This window comes from Mustela erminea, chromosome 6 (genome assembly GCF_009829155.1).
Source record: "Mustela erminea isolate mMusErm1 chromosome 6, mMusErm1.Pri, whole genome shotgun sequence".
Lineage (NCBI taxonomy): Eukaryota > Metazoa > Chordata > Mammalia > Carnivora > Mustelidae > Mustela > Mustela erminea.
In genome coordinates this window covers 60,656,062-60,679,619 of record NC_045619.1, presented here as the reverse complement: position 1 = coordinate 60,679,619, position 23,558 = coordinate 60,656,062, and the positions used below count along the sequence as shown (strand labels likewise).

The 23,558-nt window shown below is 33.9% G+C and overlaps 1 protein-coding gene across 3 annotated transcripts in view; it reads right to left on the bottom strand.

Annotated features, from left to right (window-relative positions):
• The window catches only part of PIK3C2G (phosphatidylinositol-4-phosphate 3-kinase catalytic subunit type 2 gamma), a 359,509-nt gene that overhangs the window by 320,484 nt on the left and 15,467 nt on the right, over window positions 1-23,558 (bottom strand). For all 3 annotated transcript variants that reach the window (XR_004286866.1, XM_032347455.1, XM_032347456.1), the window contains exons 2-4: window positions 10,061-10,816; window positions 5,242-5,324; window positions 1,451-1,608 (exon numbers count right to left, since the gene is read on the bottom strand). Coding sequence is in view for 2 of the 3 variants with exons in the window: in XM_032347455.1 (XP_032203346.1) it covers window positions 1,451-1,608; window positions 5,242-5,324; window positions 10,061-10,738 (919 nt within the window). In the remaining variant the exon portion in view is untranslated. The remainder of the gene's footprint in view (window positions 1-1,450; window positions 1,609-5,241; window positions 5,325-10,060; window positions 10,817-23,558) is intronic.

Here is a 23,558-nt window from a genome sequence, read left to right as displayed (position 1 = left end):
TTTCCTGAAACTTCTTGTAAAAATATGACCTCCAACTTGCCGCATTCAACAAAAGAATATCCAGAAAGAGAGAGAGAGAGAGCGCACGCACGCTCGAGAGAGATGCTGGAAATTAAATATTGTAAACTGGAAGAAGAGAAGTGGTCTCCCTAGTTCACAGTTATTCGCTCTTCTCCAGCAACTGAGGCCAAGATGACACAGACTGTGATTAGCTCAGGGTTTAACACCACTGATTCTGTCTGGGCAATCAGAATCCTGCTTTTAGAAATTTGGAATTAGATCTAATAGAGAGATTGAATTTTCTTTAGGTAGCTGGCCAAATAGCATTTAAGCTTGAGAGCTAGGCTTTCCATGTGTTCTGGAAAAGCAAGGGAAATGAGTCAGCAGAAAACAAGGGAAATCTGAGAAGCAGTAATATTGAAGAGATGAGGTGAGATACATACAGGAATTTTGAACTGCTTATTCATCTGTGCCTTTAGTACATTCCTGAATCTGCTGAATTCTTACTCTTAAATTCTGTAAGAAATTTCTATATTCCTTAAGAATGTTTTTTCTTCTTAAGGCAGCAGGAGTTGGTTTTTGTTAGTTTCAAACCAGATGGTCCTAACTAAATATTCCAGCATAACTTTGTTATGGTTGTAGCCATCTGTACTAACTCAGAATCATGACTAGAGTAAGAAAGAAAAAAAGCAAAATAGTAATTATATTAATAACAATCGATGAAAGGAAATATTTGTTGGATCATTATTTGTCAAGAAAAAACAGTTCATAGGCAGAAACTCATTTAGTAGCAACTAATGTTTGAAGAACAATTATTGTTTTACAAAATAGTTGACAATAACAGTGAAATAAAATAATAAACAACTTTAAAGAGATTCTAAAACTGTAGTAAAAATAAGAAGCATCTGATCAGTTTGATAACATGCATTTTCCAGATTCCAGGATCCATCCCCAGAGACTGATTCAAAGGATCTATCTGCTCATCATGCAGAAGGCTCCTATAGTTTGTACAGTGGGAATAAAGACTATGTTTTTATGTCTGTTTTATGTCATAATTTATTCACATTTGAATGACGTAGTTGTTTCTAATGGGTAATATTTCCATTTTCATATATATCATTCATATTCATTCATATGCTTTATCTGTAATCTTTTTGAAATTTAGGTTTTGTTTTTAATATGTTAAAAATTTGTTATACTTGCCATCAACTATTTTATAGCAGGAAGGTAAAGTGTCCTGGGGTGTGAGCTATGTGCAGAGAGTCTTAAAAACAATAGCTAAACAAATGTTAACAAAAGGTTTCCAGCTGTTTTCCTCTTAACTCTACTTCAGGGCAAAATATTAGCATTTAATAATGCTTCTTTTAATGCTTTCAGTCTGTAGACTCAAGGCTATGCAGCCTATACCAGCTTTATGGGCATTTTTATACTTATTTGCAAGGTTGCTTACCATATGGCATAAAATGAAGTACTTGCGTTGAGTTATCAATACAAATACTTATATTAAACTTAGTATTAGAAAAAAGCTGATAGGGAAATGCTGTAGTCGTGCTCCAGATCTTCCCTGAGTTGGAATTAATGTCAGCTGCATGGTATGTTTCTCTTATTCTGAAAAATATATGGAAAATAATACTTAGGAGATGATTATAAGAAACTTTATGCACAGTATTGCTATAGAAGATTTAAAATATGAAAACAATCAGCAGTTGATTTGTGCTGTAGTGCTGTTAGCAAGGCCAGATTGGTAAAGATTGCAATTATACCAAAACAACTGTAAAGGACCATTCTTTAGATTTCCCCAGGAGCATCTCATTTGAAGCAATTAAGAATACATTGTCATTCATTAGGCATGAAAATTCACTCTGAACAATGATTACTTCCTTCATTGACATTACTTCAGAAGCCTGAATGCCTCCCCTAGGTTTTCGATAACTTCTCAAGCTAGAAGTCACTCATTTTGATTTAAGGATTTTTTAAAAATAATTATCTTGTGCCCAATTGGTAAATACCATTCTTGGCTGTAAATTTTTGGATTTTACACAAATCTCTGGATTTTACATAAGCAATTTAACCCAGAAGTCATTTGTACACACTGAACAATTCTTTACTGCTCAGATGAGTCAGAGAATTGCAAAATAGTTTATCCTTGGAGCCAGAAGCCTTGAGCTTGAATCCTGACTCTTCCATTTAGTAGTTTTAATGGTAGGAGGCAAGTTATTTGACCAGTTTCTTTATTTGTACAAATGAGGATATCTATATCTACTTCAAAGGTTTATTGCAAGGATTAAAAGTGAAAAAGCATGCAAAAGATTTTGGTAGAAGCATATACCCACCCATAGGATGTATAATTATCATTATATAGTATTATAGTTGAATCCTTGTTGATCCATGTTATTGCCCACACATAGAATATAACATAAAATTATTTGCAATTTAGATGTTTAAAATACCTTTGATGATGAATATGAAATCATGGGGGGTTGTTATTGTTATTAATTATGCAGACATCTAAATTTTGTAGTGCTGTTCCCACAGAGAAAGTTATACGTTTTGTGTATAGAAGGTATACTATGCATTCTATGTAATGTATCAATATGAATTACATCCTTGGCATTCATTCTATTTGTGCAGCATTAAAGTAGTGTCATGCTCACTAAAATAGCTTAATCTCTGTGCCTTTCAATTACACAGAAACATGCCCTCCTTAAGGGGCCTGACAAATGAAAATATTCATGGCATGCATCAGGATCCTTATTTTCTGAGTCCCATCCTTGCCGATTTGGTAGATTTATGGAGGAATCTTTACATCAGCCGTTACTGCTGCTACTGTGAAGCTCCAGGTTGAGAACCCATTGTTTAGGATAAAGATATGGGCCACTTTCCTTTGTTACACCTAAGGTGAAGGTCTAGACTCCAGTTCTGTTTGAGGGGCTTTATGAGTAAGCATTCACCATGTGATAGGATCCTACTCTATGCATATGTGATTTAAGAATTCTACTGTTTTGGGAAATTAAATCTAAAATGCACATTAATGACCTATTCTCTCCTAAAACTTTGTTGAGTGTCTACTGTGTTCAAAACTTTTAATATGCTATGCCATTTTATTGTTGTTGTTGTTTGCAAAAATATGACACATTCCTTGAAAGATGTGGCTTAAAAATGTATCACAGCAAGAAACCAAATCCAACAAATTATACGGCTTCTTTAAAGGGTGTATAACAGGAATATCAATAACACTTTTAGGTATGGTTATTTAAATATTAAACAACAACAACAAAAAAAACCAGATGAAACCAGATACATAAATCCATTCTGTTATGACCCTTTTAGGAAATTTGGCTTTCAAACTCAGTTTGATCTTTTGAATAAAGAGCCTTGGACATTACCTAGTACACAGATCCTCCAAAAATAGTTGCTGTTGAATGAATAGTGTGTTTTTTTACAAAATATTTATTGCATCTATAAATTTAATTATTTTCTATGTGAGTATACATCAAAGAAGACTATTGAAAACCAAGATAAGTGTGTGTGAATATTAACCTATATTTTCCTTTCACTACTCTATAAAGTTTGTTATTGTTTGGTTGTCTGTTTTAATTTTCATAGCTACTTTGAAAGGAGCCATTGAGAAAAATTACATTTAAGAATTCAGGAAATGCACTATGAGCTACTGACAAACCATTACATAAAACATTTTCTATCACTACTGCATCCACAAGAAGATTCGTCTAAGAATATTACACTGTGTTAAAAAATTAAAGGGAAAAATCATAAGTGTTTTGTCAATGGATTTATACTGTATGATATCTTGTGATATTAAGAGAGCTATTCCTCATGCTTAGAGGGTAGAAATGATCACATCACATATTTAAAGAGTCAAATTCCTGGCAATGCTTGTCAGTTTGGGACAGTGAATAGTTTATTCTTTAAAGAATTAATATTGATAACTTTAAAGATCCTAATATAGGAGTCCAAAGAGTCATTTAGTTTTTATCTGTGAACAAGAGTGAGACATTAATTAAAAATTAAATATTTTCATGGATTTGAGTTTCTTGGTTTTGTTTTTCATTTTTTGTTTTTTATCTGTGTGCCTTTCAATTCTTCCAATAGGGTTACAAGTTTTTTAAGGTAGAGACCTTGCTTTTCTGTTCTACATTTAAATATCTCTCATACATGGACTATTTATTAGGCTTTCAAATAGCCTTTTAAATTAATGATTAATCCCAAATGATTTCGTAGTAAGCTGCTATAGCTGATAAATAAGTTATAGTTCATTTATATGTATATTTATTATTTTTTAAACAACTGTAAATAGATAGAAATCAAGAGAACAAAATGTAAATGCATTAATTTTTCAAAACATTTGGGAACCTTAGCAAAAGAAGAGATGGTACTATATAAATTTTAACTGCAAATGAGAAATTAGTCTTAAAAAAAGGCATCTATAATTATAAGTTCATTTTATTTTTTTCTTATTTTTTTATTTTTTTTTAAAGATTTTATTTATTTATTTGACAGAGAGAGATCACAAGTAGGCAGAGAGGCAGGCAGAGAGAGAAAGAGGAGGAAGCAGGCTCCCCGCTGAGCAGAGAGCCCGATGCGGGACTCGATCCCAGGACCCTGAGATCATGACCTGAGCCGAAGGCAGCGGCTTAACCCACTGAGCCACCCAGGCGCCCCTATAAGTTCATTTTAAATGAGCAAAAAAAGGATCAGTGATTTTTTATAATATCCCCTAGTGAACAGATTGTTTTTCAATGGACAAACATCCATGCACTTGCTCATTTATTTTGGCAGTTCATTCAAGGTAAGATTAAATTATTAAGAGGAGGGCACTCTCACCATTTAAAATAGTATATCCCAGGTAAGAAGCATAAATCTATGCTATTTTGTGACATAACCAGAGAAGTCAATCAGTTATGTCATTAAATGAGAAATTAATTCACTGCAAACTAAATAATCAACAAATAGCAAGGGCAGATCTGAAATTATGAAACATTTAGCTTTAATTGAATTTTTAAGAGAATAAAATTATTTGACTAAAAACAACAAAAACAATTCCAGAAGTTAATGAACTAATTTGTCAAAAATTTATATTTCTCATTATGTTAAAAATTCTAAAAAAAAAAAAACCTTTTACATTTTAGATTCAAAATTAATCAGTTCAGTGATGTTAAATTAAAATAGACAAATTTATTAAAATAGACAAATTTCAAAGTTTAATGAAATAGCAACACTTACTTTTTTACTTTGTCACAGAAGGAGGCCAGAGTCTTATTACTGCCTTGAGGTACTTCAACTAGCTGAAGAGAATAACCTGTCAGCTTAAAACAAAAACTGTTAAATTAATGTAGTTTGGTGTGGAGAAAACATTAATACAATCTACAATTTTAATTTTGTTTTAAGGATTCTGTCAAGGAAGGAAGGCCTTCGTCTGCCCTACGGTCCTCCTAGCTGGACTTAGAATCAGATTGACAGGAGACAGACTAACAGGAGAAAATCAAATTTCACAGGCCTGTGTATGGGGACTCCACACAGATAGGAGATTACAAAAACAATGAGGCTTATTAGAGCTAGGGAGAGGGGGGAGGGCCCAAGGACACAAAGGGGAGGAAAGCCATTCGCAAGAAGGGGAAAGATATTTGAAAAGAAAGGTTGCCCTATTATGTGGGTAAATTCCTTAGGTAAAGGAGAGTCTCTGTTATTAGCTCCCTTCCTGTACAGGGTCTCCTTTTTTACCTAAATTCAAACAGTTATCGAGGAAGTGGGGAGTTTTTCCAGTATCTGCTGGGTATTTATTACTTTTAACTTGAAATAATCTTTATGCCAAAGAGGCACAATTTGGGGCATCTCATTGCATCCCTTCAATTCATTCTGTTTTTTTATTTTTATTTTTTTGGATTTTTTAAGTGAAGTAATATATATAGAAAATGTATAAATCTTAACTATGTAATTTAAGTTTGAGGAATGTATATAACCGTACTATCAATATCACAATAAAAATACAGAATATCTCCATCACATTAGAAAGTGCCCTCAAATGTCCTTCTGTCAAACTGTACATCCATTTGGTAACTACGGTTATTCAGATGGCTAACATCACAGATGAAGTATATGTGCCCTTTCTTTCTGGTTTCTTTCACTTAAATGATAGATGTTTTTAAATTCATCTGTGTTACCACACATCAATAATTCATTTTTTATTGCCGTGAGTACTATTCTATTGATGACAATTTCACAATTTGTTTATCCATCTTCCTGTGGATGGGTATTTGGGTAGTTTGTAGTTTTTATAAAGAAAACTATTAATTTTCATATACACATATTTGTATGGACCTGTGTTTTATTTATGAATAAATCTGTGGATGCCAAGAAAATTAAGGCCATCCCACCTCAGGTTTAGCTTTAGCGTAAGTACAACCATCTTAGCTCTGGCAGCCATCTCAGACCCCTGTGCCCAAGGGCTGAACTTTCCCCTACTTTGCTTTAGTAAGCCCCACCCTGCTTTAGTTCCAGATACCCCCACCCTGCTTTGGTTCCAGGAATCCTCACCCTGCTTTAGTAACAGGAACCCATAAATACCTCTGCCTTAACTAAGATGGGGGTCCAAGTCCCTACTCCACTCTGCCGGTTATACTTGGGCCCAAGCTTAAGCTTGTCAAATAAACTCTCATGTGATTGCATCGGTGCTTGGCTCCTTGGTGGTCTCTCAGACGTGAAAACTTGGGCATAACAAATCCATAAATGGCTCAGTCAGAAGTAGGTGTATGATTGACTTTAAAAGAAGTAATTTTTGCTTTGTGTGCATTGAAGCTTTTATTAGGTACATAACATGTTTAAATTTATATTGTCTTCCTGATTGACCATGTTGTTATTATGAAATGATACTAATACTAATACTAATAATACTCTGCTTTGAACTGTACTTCTTCTGCTGTTAATAATCATCTTGTTTGCTGATTGAATATTATATCTTTTTATTTCTTTTACTTTCAACTTATTTTTGCCTTTCTTGAGTTTGTCTCTTATAGATAGTAGTTAAATCTTTCTTTTTTTATCTAGTTTGTCAATTTCCCCTTTTTACTTGAAATGTTTATTCTATTTATATTTAATATACTTATGAATACTGTTGGATTTGAGACTGCCGTACTCATTTTTGTTTCTATTTGTTTCTATTCTATTTTATCTTTCTATTTTTCCTTCCCTGTTTTTTGTTTGTTTTTTTCTCATTTCATGTAATTCCTTTGTTGGATTTTTGGTTTTCCTTCTCAGTATTATTTTTCCAGTGGCTGTCTTAGCTTAGAAATGACAATAGGAATCCTTAACATATCACAGTGTACTTAGAGTTAATAGTGTACCACTGCATTTATAATGTAAGAATTCACAAGAGCAAATAACATTTACTTCTTCCATCTTTTATGCTGTTCTTGTCATATATTTTTCATCTATTGACACATATGTAAAATAACTCAGTAAAATGCTATTGTTTTGGTTTAAACGACTATCACAATTAATTTAAAAGTTTGTTTTCATAGTTACTAATATATTTACCATTTGTAATGCTCTTTGTTCATTTCTTTTTTCTTTTTTTTAAGATTTTATTTGTCAGAGAGAGAGTACACAAGCAGGGGGAATGGCAGGCAGACCGGGCTGAGGGAGAAGCAGGCTCCCCACTGAGCAAGAAGCCCAATGCAGGACTTGATCCCAGGACTCTCAGACCATGACCTGAGCCAAAGGCAGACACTTAACTGACTGAGCCATCCAGGCATCCCACTTTGTTCATTTATAGATTCCATCTGGTATCATTTTGCTTGCATCCAAAACACTTTAGTATTTCTGTGTGCATGTTAGCTGACTAATTTCTCTCAACATTTGTTTAGTATCTATTTCAAGTTTTGAAATGTATACTCAATGGATACAAAAGTATATAGATATGTGTATGTGTATCTGTATGTATCTGTATGTAGATGCACACACACACATATAAAATATAGGTATAGATATATATCTTTTAAAATGTCACTCCGTTGTTGTCTGGCTTCTATCGTTTCTGATAGAAACTTGCTTTAATTCAGATTGTTGTTCCACTGTGTGAAATCTGTTTTCCCTTGCTGCTCTCTTTTATGATTTTCTCTTTACATTTTGTTCACAGATGTTTGAATATGATTTGTCTTACATCTGACTGTCTTTGTATTTATTCTGTTTGGGAATTGTTGAACTTTTTAGATCTGTAATCACTGGGTGATTTTTCATTTCAGGTATTATATTTTCAGTACTAGATTTTCATAGTCTTTATTTTATTTTTTGTAGTTTCTAACTTTCTTTTGAGATTCTTCATTGGTCTACTCATTATGTCCATCTTTTACTTCATCTGGTTTAACATTCTTTTATAGCCACCTTAAGGTCTCATTGTGTTAATTTCAACATCTAGACTGTGTCAGAATCTCTTTGTAAAATCACTGGGTTATTTTCTTGATTTGGGGCGAAAATTTATTACTTCATTACATATCTGTGCACTTATTATTATTACATGTCCAGCATAGATGACACATTGTAAATTGTGTTGTCCTGTTTTCAAAATATATAATTTTTCTCTGGTAGGCAGTTAGATCCTTTGATCTCTTCAGCCTTTATTTTATTTTTTGTTAGGGTACTTCTATTTGGTAGGTGCAGCATTCACTCTAGAGTTGTTTTATACTTTTAAGGGATAGCTTTGGGTAATCTCAATTGAATGCCTAAAGTACTAGGTTGCTAGGTTAGAACTTCGGCACTGTGTAACTTACACTTGTGTGTAGTGAACACAATCGCTTGGCCAAAAATCTACAGCAACTGCCATGCAAATTTCTGATTCCCACCCATTGCATAGCTGGAAATCTATTCTGCTCTGGAACACAGGCTCTGCCTTCTCAAGAGTAGTGATACTGCTGCTCAAATGGGGCTCTACTATCCTGCCCCAAAGCAGAAATGAGGATGATCATGCAACACATTGGTGTTTCCCTTCTAGGGTGAGGTCCTGTACTGCCTTGTGTTCAGTGCCTGAAATCAGGAGTTTAGTGCTTGTTATTCTGCCCTGATTAGAAATAGGTGTCTCTAAAATCACTTTTAATTCAGATGAGTTGAGTTGCTACCTCCTTTGCATATGCTTCAGACAGAATTAGGTATTTCTTCTCCTATGGACTCATTCTATCTGTTATTTTACTCTGTTGACATTATTTGTTGACAAGTTAATTTGAGCAATATGCTATTTCTGGAATCAAGTATCATGTCTTTTCTTTGCGTTCATTTTGCCTAGTATATCATGTTCATTTTAAGAATATGATAGTTATTGAATAAATGAGGAATCATTTTGCTTCACCCTGGAAATTGTAGCTGCAATAATGTTTCTTTTTCTTTTCTTTTCTTTTCTTTTTCCCACTGTTTACTTCCAGTTTCACTTGTGTCTAGACTCAGTGTAAGCAGAGAAATACTCAAATATTATACAAAAAACGCTATGGTGACTTAATTGATTGGAGAACTACTGATGAAACCATAAGGATGAATTGCACAATGATTGCATAATTTCCTACTCTTGGAATAATCCCAGTAGAAGATGCCTGCCAATAGTATAATTTAAGAGACTCTGGGCAAAAGGACATTTTTCCTACCATACTGACATAAAGTTTTAATTTATGACAGTATGACTCAAAATATAAATCTAATGAGATGTATGTATGTTTCTGTGTGTGCATAATAACACAATAAGAATCAAAAGAACTTTCATCAAAACCTCCAATTACGATATTTTTATCCAATAAAATGTAAGGGCTATAACATTTGATTTAGTTGTGACCAAACTGGAACTTTAAAAATGATATAAAATTTTTATTTTTCTTTCTTCAGAAAAAATCCTACTTTAGGAATGCAGAATTTGTGAATTTTAAATTATTTTTTCCACAAATAATATTAATACATTTTCCTGTTCATCCTCATCACCAAATTAATCCAATGCATTACTGAATGATTCTTTCAGATTCTTTTTTTTTTTTTTTTTTTTTTTTTGGTCAACATATATGATACATACCTTTCTATTCTTTGGCCATGTATTTTCCCAGGTCCTGGGTAAAGAAGACCCTTCAAAAGGCATCAGAGAACGTTCTACAATGTCCATATTTCTACATCTTTTATTATCTTCTTTTGGCATGAAGTCAGTTGAGAAGGATGGATACCTAGAAGGGATGCTGCTTTCAAATCCTATGTGATAGTTGTGATTTTCATTTTCTAATTCTCTCTGTGAATTAATTTTATCCAGACTAGTAGATGATGAAGCTAAAATATTGAACCTGTAATAATCAGCACCATGATATTTTCCTATGGGGTTTCCCCAAGAGGTTCTTTTGTTCATGTTTTCAGGTTTTGGTAGCACAGAGCTTCTAAAACCAATTACCGGTATTTTCCTAACCTGGTGACAAGAGAGTTCTGAGCTTTTAGAAGTGAATTCATTCAAAGGTATTTGGTGTGTTTCATCTAATGAATACTTTCTTGAGTTCCCGCTTGGTGCACTCGGTACAAAAACAGTGTTTTCTTCCATTTCATTCTGACAGAGTGGAATTTTATTACTGATCTCATCTACTAGCTGATCAAAACCCAGACTGACTTGGTTAGGGAAATGGAACTGATTTACGGAGTGAAATTCTTGGTGCTCATGCTGCTCTTGATGTGATTCACTGGTATTTAGATCTGTTTTCCAATAATATGCCATTGTTTTTTATGTAATTGAGAGTGTTGATTCTGCTCAGATGTCTACCTGATGATATTATAAAAGAGGAGAGGAATTTTCCTAGAGAAAGCACAAAAAGAAACAAAAATTCTTCAACTAATTAGAAATAAAAGAACTTGCAAAAAATACGATGAATACATATAAACAATAGTTTTGAAGCTTCTCCTTAGCAAATGAAAAGATTCATGGATAATCTAAAACTCCATCAGGGCTCACAACATTAAAGTCTCTTGGGGGAGTATTGACTTTATATTTGTGAAACTCCTATAAGAGAAAAATAAGTCTACCTGAATTATGACAGGAATTTCATGAATCATTCAAAACTCAATATTCCCCTTTGAAACTCCTTTTCCTACTGAAGATCTGCTTTCCTCCACTTATCATCTCCCTCTGCATTCAATCATCTGTAAGTATGCTAGCAGGTTAAAGTCTCCTATTAGCTAAAGTCTTTTCTTGATCAGCAGTTACTCATTCCTAGACATAGTCCTATTTTTTTCTCCTTTCCATAACCAATTATCTTGTAGGTTGGCTAGAACCTTTCATCCTTTTTCCAAAACTCTTTAAATAATTGTAAACTTCTTTCACTACTTCTCCAAAATGACTTTCAATAGGTTCACCAATGAGCTTCATGTTAGTAAATTCAGTTGACACTCATCAGTTTCTTTCTTTCTTTCTTTCTTTTTTTAATTTTAAGATTTTATTTATTTATTTGACAGAGAGAGAGAATGAAGATGCAGGCAGCAGGGGAGAGAGAAGCAAGCTCCTCACTCAGCAGGGAACCCTTTCTGGGGCTCCATCACAGGACCCTGGGATCATGACCTGAGCAAAAACCAGACACTTAACCTATTGAACCACCCAGGTGGCCCAATATTCATCAGTTTCTATTTTACTTTATCTCTCTACAGTACTTGATTCCATTCATCATACTTCTCATTTTAAGTATTTTGCTTTCTTTGACTCTCTGTGTTACTGTACTCTTTAAGTCCTTCTTTGTTTATTCTGTATCAAAAACTCCTTTGCCTATCACTCATTTTCCACCTGACCCATATCAGAGCTTCTTTTCTTCTCAATTATTCTCTCCCTGTAAGTTATTTCTTACTTCCGGTGGCTTGATTTATATGTAAATGACTCCAAGCTAGACTGTTCTTATTATTATCTTCTCAGTGTCTCCACTTTGAAAGTCCAAAACTTGTATCATAGTTCACCCAAGAACCTGCTCCTATTCCATTTTTCTGTGACAGAAAATGACATCCACTCAATTGCTCAGACCAGAAGCTGAGTTTCATCTTTGAATCTTACCTCATCTTTATTCTATATCAAATAAAACTACCAGTTCCTATAGAAAATTTTCTGTCTACTGCTGTCACAATGCTAGTCTAAAGGGTTTATTCCTTATGTGGAATGTGGTGTTGTCTCCGAAACTGCTTCTATATCTTCTGCATCCATTCCTGTGTTGTGTAATCCATTTGTTTTCTTATATTATAGTGATGTATTTAGAGACTAAGCAAGTATCTCTTCTGGATATAGCTTTTCAGTGGTTTTCCTACTGCCTCAGGATAACATCTATAGAGGCTATCTATGTAAGACTTCAGTTTTCCATTATATCATTAGACCATGTTAATCTTTCTCACTTATAGCTCAGTACCTAGTAGTTTGCTTTACTCATAGTAACTGTACATTTGTATTTGTTGAACTGATGATTTAATAAGTTAAAAAATTATAGGGGCACCTGGGTGGCTCAGTGGGTTAAGCCTCTGCCTTCGGGTCAGGTCATGATCTCAGAGTTCTGGGATCGAGTCCCTCATTGGGCTCTCTGCTCGGCAGGGAGCCTGCTTCCTCCTCTCTCTCTCTGCTTGCCTCTCTGCCTACTTGTGATCTCTCTGTCAAATAAATAAGTAAATAATCTTTTAAAAATTTTAGAGAATTATAATTGAATTATAAGAAAATGAAATTGAAAAATATTTGTGCCATTTTAATGAATTTATTAATTCCCTTAACACATATATGTTTGTGTGTTAAAGCTAAAAAAAGGGGGATAATTATGATAGTGGCTCACTATCAAATATAATTATCAATATTTTGCAATGGCAGTTGATTATTATTCTGTTGGCACTAAGATTTATTTAAAACTCATAATCACCTAAGAAATAAGTGAATTAGATTTATTATACTGCTTTATTCAAGAAATTGAAGTGATAGATTTGACCAAAAATTTCAGTTCAATGCAGTCAAGAATTACACTATAGATTTGGGAAAGACTTTCAAGAGCTGTAACTAAGAAGTGTATAGAATAAAGTGTTAACCAAAAAAATCAATCTATAAAATGTTATTCCAAACTATTCTAATTCATAGGTCACATTATTTAGCCACACTATTTTTCAGGAATTGCCATTTGTTAATCTTCATGTTAGTAATGAATGTACGGTTCATTAAAACAAATGAAACTCAGGGCACCTGGATGGCACAGTCAGTTAAACATCTAATTCTTGGTTTTGGCTCAGGTCATGATCTTGGGATTGTGGGATCGAGCCTTAAGCTGGGCCCCACAATGAGCATGGAGTCTGCTTGAGATTCTCTCTCCCTCTCCCTCTGGGTCTCCCCATCATGCTCTCACTCTCTCTCTCTAAAATAATAAATACTAAACATGATAATAAAAAATAAAAAATAATAAAATAATAAAAGTAAAAATAAATAATAGTAATAAATAAATATTAAAACAAAAACGAGACTTCTTCATCAGACTCTGTCATGAAACTCAGGATTTGTCAGTAGGTGTGACTTTAATTCTGATAACCAGAGTTAATATCCTATCTTTCTTAGCCCAGCCTGCTCTGTCTTACCTTAAATAGGGGAAATTTGGCTACAGTAAGATGATTTTAATAAATTGACAAGTAAAACCCAAACCCAGCAAAATGGAAAATCACCAAAATTGATAAGCCTCGGGCAAGACTGTCCAAAAAACAAAAAAGAGAGAGTACCCAAATAAAATCACTAATGAAAGAGAAGAAAGAACCAACATTACAGAAATACAGTTTTAAGAGAATGTTATGAAAATCTTTGTGCCAACAAACTAGACAACTTAGAAGAAATGGATAAACTCCTAGAAACATATAACCTACCAAAACTAAAGTAGGAAGAAATAGAAAATTTAACAGACCAATCATCAGCAATAAAATTGAATCAGTAAACAAAGAACTCCCAAAAAATAAAAGTCCTGGACCAGATGGTATCACGGTGAATTCTACCAAACCTTTAAAGAAGAGTTAATACCTGTTCTTGTCAAACTATTCCAAAAAATACAAGAGGAATGAAAACTTCCATATTCATTCTTTGAGATGAGTATTACCCAGATAAAGACAAGAACAAAAAAGAGAACTACAGAGGCACCTGGGTGGCTCAGTCTGTTAAGTGTCCAATTCTTGATTTCAGTTCAGGTCATGATTTCAAGGTCCTGGGATCATGCCCTGTGATGTGTTTCATACTCATGGGGAGTAAGCATGAGGATTTTCTCTTCCTCACCCTGTGTCCCTCCCCCTGCTTGTGTTCTCTCTTTTTCTTAAATAAATACTTTAAAAAAAAAAAAAAGAAAAACAGACCAATATTTCTTATAAATATAGATGCAAATATCCTTAACAAAATATTACCAAAGCAAGTTCAACAATACATTTAAAAAACCATATGCCATGAACAAATGGGATTTATTCCCAGGATACAGTGTGGTTCAATATTCACAATACATTCAATGCGATATGTCACATTAATAAGAGAAAGAATAAAAACCACATGATTGTTTTAGTAGATGCAGAAAAAACATTAGACAAAGTACAACATCCATTCATGATAAAAACCCTCTGCAAAGTAGGTCTGGAAGGAATAGACCTCAACAAGATAAAGGCCTTCTATGAAAAACCCACAGCCAACAGCATACTCAATAGAGAAAAACTGAGAGCTTTCCCCCTAAGGTCAGGAACAAGTTAAGGATGTCCACTCTCAACATTTTTATTTGCGATAGCACTGGAAGTTCTAGGTACAGCAATTAGACTATAACATAAAGGGAAAAAAAGGCATCCAAATTGGTAAGGAAAAGGTAAAAACTCTCACTATTCGCAGATTACATGATACTATACATAGAAAACCCTAAAGACTCCACAAAAAACTGTTGGAACTGATAAATGGATTCAGTAAAGTCACAGGATACAAAAATTAATGTACAGAAATCTGTTGCATTCCTATGCACTAATAATAAAGCAGCAAAAAGTGAAATCAAGAAAATAGTCTCACTTAAAATTGCAACAAAACTAACAAAATATCTAGGAACAAAGTTAACTAAAGAGATGAAAGATCTGTGCCCTGAAAACTGTAAGACACTGATGAAAGGAATTCCAGATGACACAAAGAAATGGAAAGACATTAAATGCACATGGATTGGAAGAAAAAATATGGTTAAAAGGTCTATAATGGGGCACCTGGGTGGCTCAGCCAGTTAGGCAACTGCCTTTGGCTCAGGTCATGATCTGGGGCCCTGTGTCAGGCTCCCTGCTCAGTGGGGAGCTTGCTTCTCCCTCTCCTTCCTACTCATGCTCTCTCTCACTGTCTTTGTCTCTCTCAAATAAATAACATATTTTTTAAAACGGTCTACAAAGCAATCTACACATTTAATTCAATTCCTATCAAAATACCAATAACATTCTTCAAGGAACTAGAAAAAAAATCTTAAAATTTGTATGGAACCACAAAAGACCTTGAATAGCCAAAACAATCTTGAAAAGAAAAACTAAGCTGGAGGTATCACAATTCCAGATTTTAAGTTATATTACAAAGCAGTGGTAATTAAAAGAGTACAATACTGACATAAAAATGGACATATAGATCAATGGAATAGAACAGCAAACCTAGAAATAAACCCACAATTATATGGCCAATTAATCTTTGACAAAGGAGGAATGACTATTCAATGGGGAAAAGATCGTATCTTCAACAAATGGTGTTGGGAAAACCAGACAGCCACATGCAAAAATAATAAACTTGGACCACTTTCCTTTATCATACACAAAAATAAACTCTAAGTGGATTAAAGACCTAAATGTGAGACCTAAAACCGTAAAAATTCTTGAAGAGAGCACAGACAGTAATCTCTCTGACATTGGCTATAGCAACATTTTTCTAGATATGTATTCTGAGGCAATGGGAAACAAAAGCAAAAATAAATTATTAGGACAATAACAAAATAAAATGTTTCTGCACAATGAAGGGAATAGTCAATAAAAATAAAAGATAACCTACTGAATGGGAGAAGATCTTTGCAAATGACCTATCTGATAAAGGGTTAGTACCAAAATATATAAAAAACTGATACAACTCAACAGTCAAAAAACAAATAATCCCATTAAAAAATGGACAGAAGACACAAAGAGATATTTCTCCAAAGAAGACATACAAATGGATAACAGACACATGAAAAGAGGCTCAAGATCACTCATCATGAGGGAAATGCAATTCACAACTACAATGAGGTTATCACCTTGCACCTGTCAGAATGGCTAAAATCAAGACCACAAGAAACATGTATTGGCAAAGACATGGAGAAAAAAAACCCTCTTGCAGTGTTGGCGGGAATGCAAACTGGTGCACCACTGTGGAAAACAGAATGGAGATTCCTCAAAAGGTTAAAAATAGAACCACCCTATGATCCAGTAAATGAACTACTGGATATTTACCCCCAAAATACAAATAACACTAATTCAAAAGGATAAGTGCACCCCTATGTTGATTGCATCATTACATTATTTACAATTGCCAAGGATATGGAAGCAGCCCAAGTATCAATCAATAGGGGAATAGATAAAGAAAAGGTGATATCTATCTATCTATCTATCTACACACACACACACACACACACACACACACACACACACACACATACGTAGGAATACTATTTGTAACAATATGGATAAACCTAGGGAACATAATGCTAAGCAAAATAAGTCAGTCAGAGAAAGACAAATACCACATGATTTCACTCTTATATGGAAGAAAGAAAACAAATAACTGGGTGGGGATATATATAGAGAGAGAGAGAGAAAGAGAAAGAGAGATAAACCAAGAAACAGATTCTTAGCCTTAGAGAACAAACTGAAAGTTACTGAAGGGACTCCAGTGGGGAGTTGGAAGAAATAGAGAATAGGGATTAAAGAGTATACTTATCATGATGAGAAAGAATAAAATTATTTAAAAAAATAAATTAAAAATTTCAAAAAGTGAAAAAATGTGATTTTTTTTTCTTTATACATAAAAAAGATGAAGTGACATAATATTTTGTGGCTTCAAAGAACTGATTGGGCTTTTTAAAATTATTTTTTAATTTTGTAGAGCCATTAAAGGAGGTCTTTAAAAGTATCACTAGTCTGATCCTGAAGTTAAAGATTCCTTTAGGCTGTAACATTTGTTGTTGTTAATAATAATAGTGATACTTATTATTTTTGAGACCAGCTCTGTGCTACTACTCTATATACATGTACGTGCTTACATGTATTAACACATTTATTTCTCATCTCAACATTTGATACTATTATTGTCACTTAACAAATGAGAAAACTGAAATACAGAAAGGTGAATTAACTTACCCAAGGTCTCCAATTTTGTGTTTATAGATTTGTTTTAAGCAAGGATTACAGAGAGACATTTGGTGATCATGGCATACTAATATCATATCTAGAGGATGCCTGAATTTAGGCACTGCAACACAGTACTAACTCAATTCAAAGAATCTCTACTGAAAAGAGGTGAAAACTTTTAAGTTTTTATTAATAACTATACTTTTTCAAGCATTTCTGAGTACTAAAACTTGAAATGGGTTAGAGGCTTCCCTGAAAAATCTCATTATCATGAGATAAAGGAGAATGAAAAATTCTTATCTATATTGAAAATGTAATAAAAACAAAACTTCTTTCAGATTCGCTTTTTCAATATTAAATTTGGCAATTTTAAGGAATTTTCTAATAATTTTAAATCCCATCCTTACCATCACAATCTAGAAGCTAAATTATTTCTTAGTTTATAAACAAATAGAAACATTATTTAGTACCAGCTGGCAAGTGTGTACACTCTGCATTATGAAGTAATGAATAAAATAATTGAAAGTCATATGCCTTGACTTTGAGGCAGAACTGTACCTACAGATTAAAAGCGATTACAACATAATTGAGATGACATGGCTGTTGATTCCCGACTTAAGATTCTTCAGAATCAAAGAAAGAAATGTGTAATAGGCAGAATAATACTCCCCTCCCAAATATGTCCATGTCTTACTATATGAAACCTGTGCATATGTTAGGTTATGTGGCAAAGAGGAATTAAAAGTTGCAGAGGGATTAGGTTTTCTAATCAGCTGACCTTAAAATCAGGAGATTACCTGAGTGGGCTCAGCATAATAACAATGATCTTTAAAAATGCAAGAGGTGGCAGTAGAGGCGGTCAGAGTGTTGTGATTTTAGAGACTCAACCTGCTTTTGCTGGCTTTGAACATGGAAGAAAAGGGGCCAAAGCCAAGGAATTCAAACAGCCTTTAGAAGATAGAAAGGACAACGAATTTCTCCTAAAAGCCAGATTTTCCCCAGATTTTCCCCTAAAAGCCTCTGTAGAGGAGGAACACAGCCTTTCCAACACTTTGATTTTAGCACAATGAGACCGATGTTGTATTTCTGACCAGCAGAATTGTATGACAAAGTATTTTGTTTTGAGGCATTGAGTTTGTAATCAATTGTTACAGTAGCAATATAAAATCAATACAATATGCAAACTGTAAGCTGCTTCCTAAATTGATCAGAAAATCAGAGACTAAAAGTACAGCAGACAGAACAAAAACAGTCCTTTATTCTTTGTTATTATGTTCAGCTAAATTCAAATGGGATATTTAAAAGATGTTTGTTAATAATGACAACTTACTTTACTGCAGTTGCTTGTAACCTTCCATTCAGTTCAACTTTTCAGAGATCAGTTTTTTATTGTGCGTTAATTACTCATCTGGCCCCAGGAGGAAGTACAGACAGAATTTAGGCACCTATCAAAGAAAGGAGAGCACTTGCCACCTGCTTCCATTTTCTAAATCTACATAGGTGTAGATATCATCCAAATAGCTTCAGTGTTCAAAATGGGGGAAAAAAAATGTTTGTTTTACAAAGCAACAAAGAAAATGTCTGAAGGTGTCTGTTCTTGGTTCAAAAAGTCCTGACTATATTATTGAATTAGTACGTCTGCAGGGGAGACATGAAAAGAGGGTGAGAGAAATATATTACAAGACTGAAGAAAAATGATTTTATATCAGATAGCAAATTTTAGGCATTGAAAACTTACCAGTTTTTAAATATATATAAATGTCAAAGAAGATAAAGATCATGCCAACATAAGACATGTCAAAGTCTAATCAAGTTAAACCATTTGTATAGTCAGTAAGGTGGAGGGAAGGTCTATAGACTATGGAGCTAACCTGGTTCCTAAGAAAAGTCTGGGCTGGAAGGATCATCTGAAATTCCCATCTTTCTTCATCTGCCGAACCAATTACATATATCATACAGATGCACAGAGACACTTATATTTTAGCTAGACATAAATTTGAACTTTCTCAGCTCAATTTTCTGTATGAGCATAGAGAAGACCATATATATATATTATATATATATATTATATATATATTTAAAATTTACATTATGTCTACTTTGGAATTGGGTGATAATGAGGTAAGTGTATTATTATTATTATTATTATCTTGAGTCCTGACATTATTTTCACCTAAGTGAAGGCAAGAGGTGCTTGGGGAAAATATTAATCTCTAAAATTCTCTACTAAGTACCTATATACATGAACAATTGACATTTTTTTATACACGTTTAATCCAGTAGAAGCCTCTCTTTCATTAGACTGCCTAAGCTTCTTATAAATGAAAAATCTGAATTTCTTATTTATTCTTATTTTGGGAAGATATTGGCTTAAATTAATGAACTCATCTACAGCTGATGCCTGAACAATGCAGTGTTTAGGGACACTGACCCCTTCTGTAGTCAGAAATCCCCATGTAGCTTTTGATTCCCCCCAAATATCTACTAATAGCCTAGTGTTGACTGGAAGCCTTGTCAGTAATGTAAGTGGTCGATTAACACATATCGTTATCAAGAAAATCATAAGGAAGAGAAAAATACATTCACATACTGTGCTGTATTTATTGATATAAAAAGTTTAGGTCATTTGTTTAAAAAATGAATTATCTGTCACAACTTACATCAATATTGTCTTATGTAATGTAAAACACTCTAAGTGTTATATATATTACTGAGACTAGACACCAAAAATAAAAGATAATGTGAAAAAAATTCATATTTATTACAGGTACAAAGATTGATAACAAAGATGCAGCAATATGATAGCTTTATGATAGCCTAGTGTAATCAAACAATTGCTTCATGGTAGCCTAGCTTATACACTGATGAATGAGTCATTATAAAATTTTTATAGCCTACAACATTATATTCATAGTCATAATATAGTATAGGAAACACTGTTATTTTTTTCATTGTTACTTCTTTAAAAAAGTCATTCATTTGTTTGATAGAGAGCAAGGGAGAGAGAGTGCATGCAGGCATGGGAATTGGGGGAGGAGCACAGGGAGAAAATCTCTAGCAGACTCCATGCTGAGCCCCAAGCCCAATGTCCCATGACCCATGGGATCATGACCTGAGCCGAAATACATGAATGAGACACTTAACTGACTAAGCCAACCAGGAGCCTCCATTGTTATATTTTTAGAAAACCATTTACCTGTGATGATAGGCTGATACCCACTTTCTCCAATTACGAGAGAGACTTATTGTATGGTAACGTGATTTTTTTAAGCAAAGTTATAAAATGGTAAGAAAATTAACACATGATTATTTTATGTTAAATATCACTCACACTATGCTTATGTAAGGACAGGCTAACCACTTTCATACAACACAGTGTTCTACACAATGAATACTTAATGACACAAAAATGTCTCATACAGTCTTGCTATATAGTTACATGCAGCCATAACCATATAACTATATAGTGTGTCTTGCCACAAAGACACACACAACAGATAAGTTTGTTCCCTGTATGGCATGATGACTACATATCCATTAAGTGGAAGTAGATCATCATAAAGGTCTTCATCCTCATCATCTTCATATTGAGAAGCTGAGGAGGAAGGGGAGGAGGGGAAGGAGAAGAGTTGGTTTTGCTACCTCAGGCATGGCAGAGGGAACAGGTGGAGGAGGTGGAAGCAGAGGCAGGAGATTCAGGCATACTTGGTGTAATTTTACAAAAATACACAGTAATTTCTGACTTTTTTGCTTTTTCATGTCTCTAACAATGTTTCTATACAGTACCAATCCTTCTTTATTATTTGCTTTACTTCCAGCAGATGTATTATAGAAGTGTCCATGTCATAAAAGAAGTCAAAAGTAGACTTGAATAATTGAAACCCTTCATTAGCTAGATTATCTAATGTTAATTTTTTTTTTTTTTTTTTTTTTTGCTTCTATATTTTCTTCCACATCATACGGCACTGGTTTGGAAGCACTTATCTCCATCAAGATGTCTCCTCTTAATTCCTCTGCTTAGCTTTTGAATTTCTCCAAAATCGATATCTCAAAACCCTTCATCCTATACCTTTTTTTTTTTTTAAACCATATCCACAAGGCTATGATTTCCTTGATTGTTTCTATCACAAATCCTCTGAACTCTTGCACAACATCTGGACACAGTTTTCTCCAGCAGGGATTTACTACTTTGGGAATCATGGTTTTCATGGCTTTTTCTATAACAGCAATGGAATCTTTAATGGTGTAATCCTTCCAGATTTTCATGCTGTTCTATCTATTAATGTTTTCTTCCATAGTGTTGACAATCCTTTCCATATGTACTATGTGTAATGAGCCTTAAAGGTCCTTTTTATTCTCTGATTATAGAGACTTTTTGTTTGGGAGCAAGTAGACCACTTTGATGCCCTTCGTGTTGAGTTCATGGGGTTCTGGGTGGCCAGAAGCATTGTCCAATATCAGTAGAACTTTAGGTACTTCCTGACTTCAGGGTCAAAACATCAATGGTACAAATCCAGAAAAAAAGGGTTTTGTCCAGCCCTTCTTGTCATACCAGCAAAAGATAGGTAACTAGTGTTTGTTTTTTCGCTTCAAAGCTTCGGGTTAGAAGCTTAATAGATAAGGGAAGTTCTACATTTGCACAAAATAGTAGTATTGGCCTCCCAGCCCCTCCTGCCTTAAATCCTGGGGCTTGCTTCTCTTCCCTACTAATAAACGTCCTTTGTGGTATTTTTTTCCCCAGAATAGGGCACCTTAATCTGCATTAAAAGTTCATGGCCCAGGCTCTTCAGGAATACAACAACTGAGAAAAGGAAGTTTCCATAAAGGAGTTAACATGGACTTTTGAGATCACAGTGGGGCAATTCTTGGAAGAAACACTTGCCAATTGGAAAGATTTTTTAGCTAATAATGAAATAAAAATAAAACAACCTTGACTGCTTGCTCATTTGATTAAAAAAAAAAAAAAAAAAAAAACCAGTCCAGGCAGATATCTTTTCTCCTCAGTGATTTTCTTAATGCCATCTGGGGACTGCTCCCTCTTAATCAACAGAAGCTGCTTCTCTTGTTATCCTGACATTTTTTAAAAGACAAACTTCTTTCTAAAATTATCAAACTATCCTTTGCTGACATTAAATTCTCTAGCTTTAGATCCTCCACCTTTCTTTTGCCTTAAGTTCTCATATAATGACTTTGCTTTTTCTTGAGTCATAACAGTCTCAGTTGTATATGTTGCCTATATTAGGCATATAAGTATGGCTTTCTTTTAGCAAACCTGCATCCACATAAAAGCTGCATTTTCAGTGGGATACAAAAGATATTTCACAAGTGCAAGGTTTTTAGGCCTGCTAGTGTGGCTGCCGTCATCGATGCATGAATTTCCTTTTCTTTTATTTACAATAGTTTTTATGCTGGATTCATTTATTTCTAAATGATGGGCAACTACAGCTACAGACCTCCATCTACAGTACATATGAAGCAATTCAACATTTTTTTGTAACGTCAGGACCTTTCTCTGCTTCTTGGGCAAACTTCCAGCATCGCTAGTGACACTTTGTATGGGTCCCATGATGTTATTCAAGTCTGACAATATTATACTAACCATGGTGAAAAATATTCGAGAACCTCAAGAAACCACTTTTTGCTGCAATACGCAGTTTACTAGAGGGAGAAATTGCTCACATGGAAATGACTAGCATCACGTGGCATTGTAAGTGGATATTTGCAACACTTGAGCTTACCACAATAACAACAGAAAGTCGCTATGAAATTATCACAGTAATGTAGTATGTACTACAGTTTATTTTAAGCAATTATGATTTAATACTGCATGTTTACATTTGTTTACATTTCTCTCAACTGAATAGAACCAAGTATGGTCTGCAAGTGTGTGTGTAGATTTTGATAAATTTTAACATTTTATAATAGATTTGTGTATATTTTATGGTAGTAATAAAAATACCTATATCTACATTCTACATATATTTTATTCATTCATAATATACCTAACTTTTTCTTATTTTTTCATTGTTTAGGCTATACAGTTCAAATGTAAATTTTTCCAAATTGTCACAAATCTCGAAAAAATTTTCTTTATTGAAAAGATCTGTATATAATCATGCAGTTCAAACCCATGCTGTTCAAAGATCAACTGCATTTACTCTTTGTACATGTATTTATTCAGTACCTCT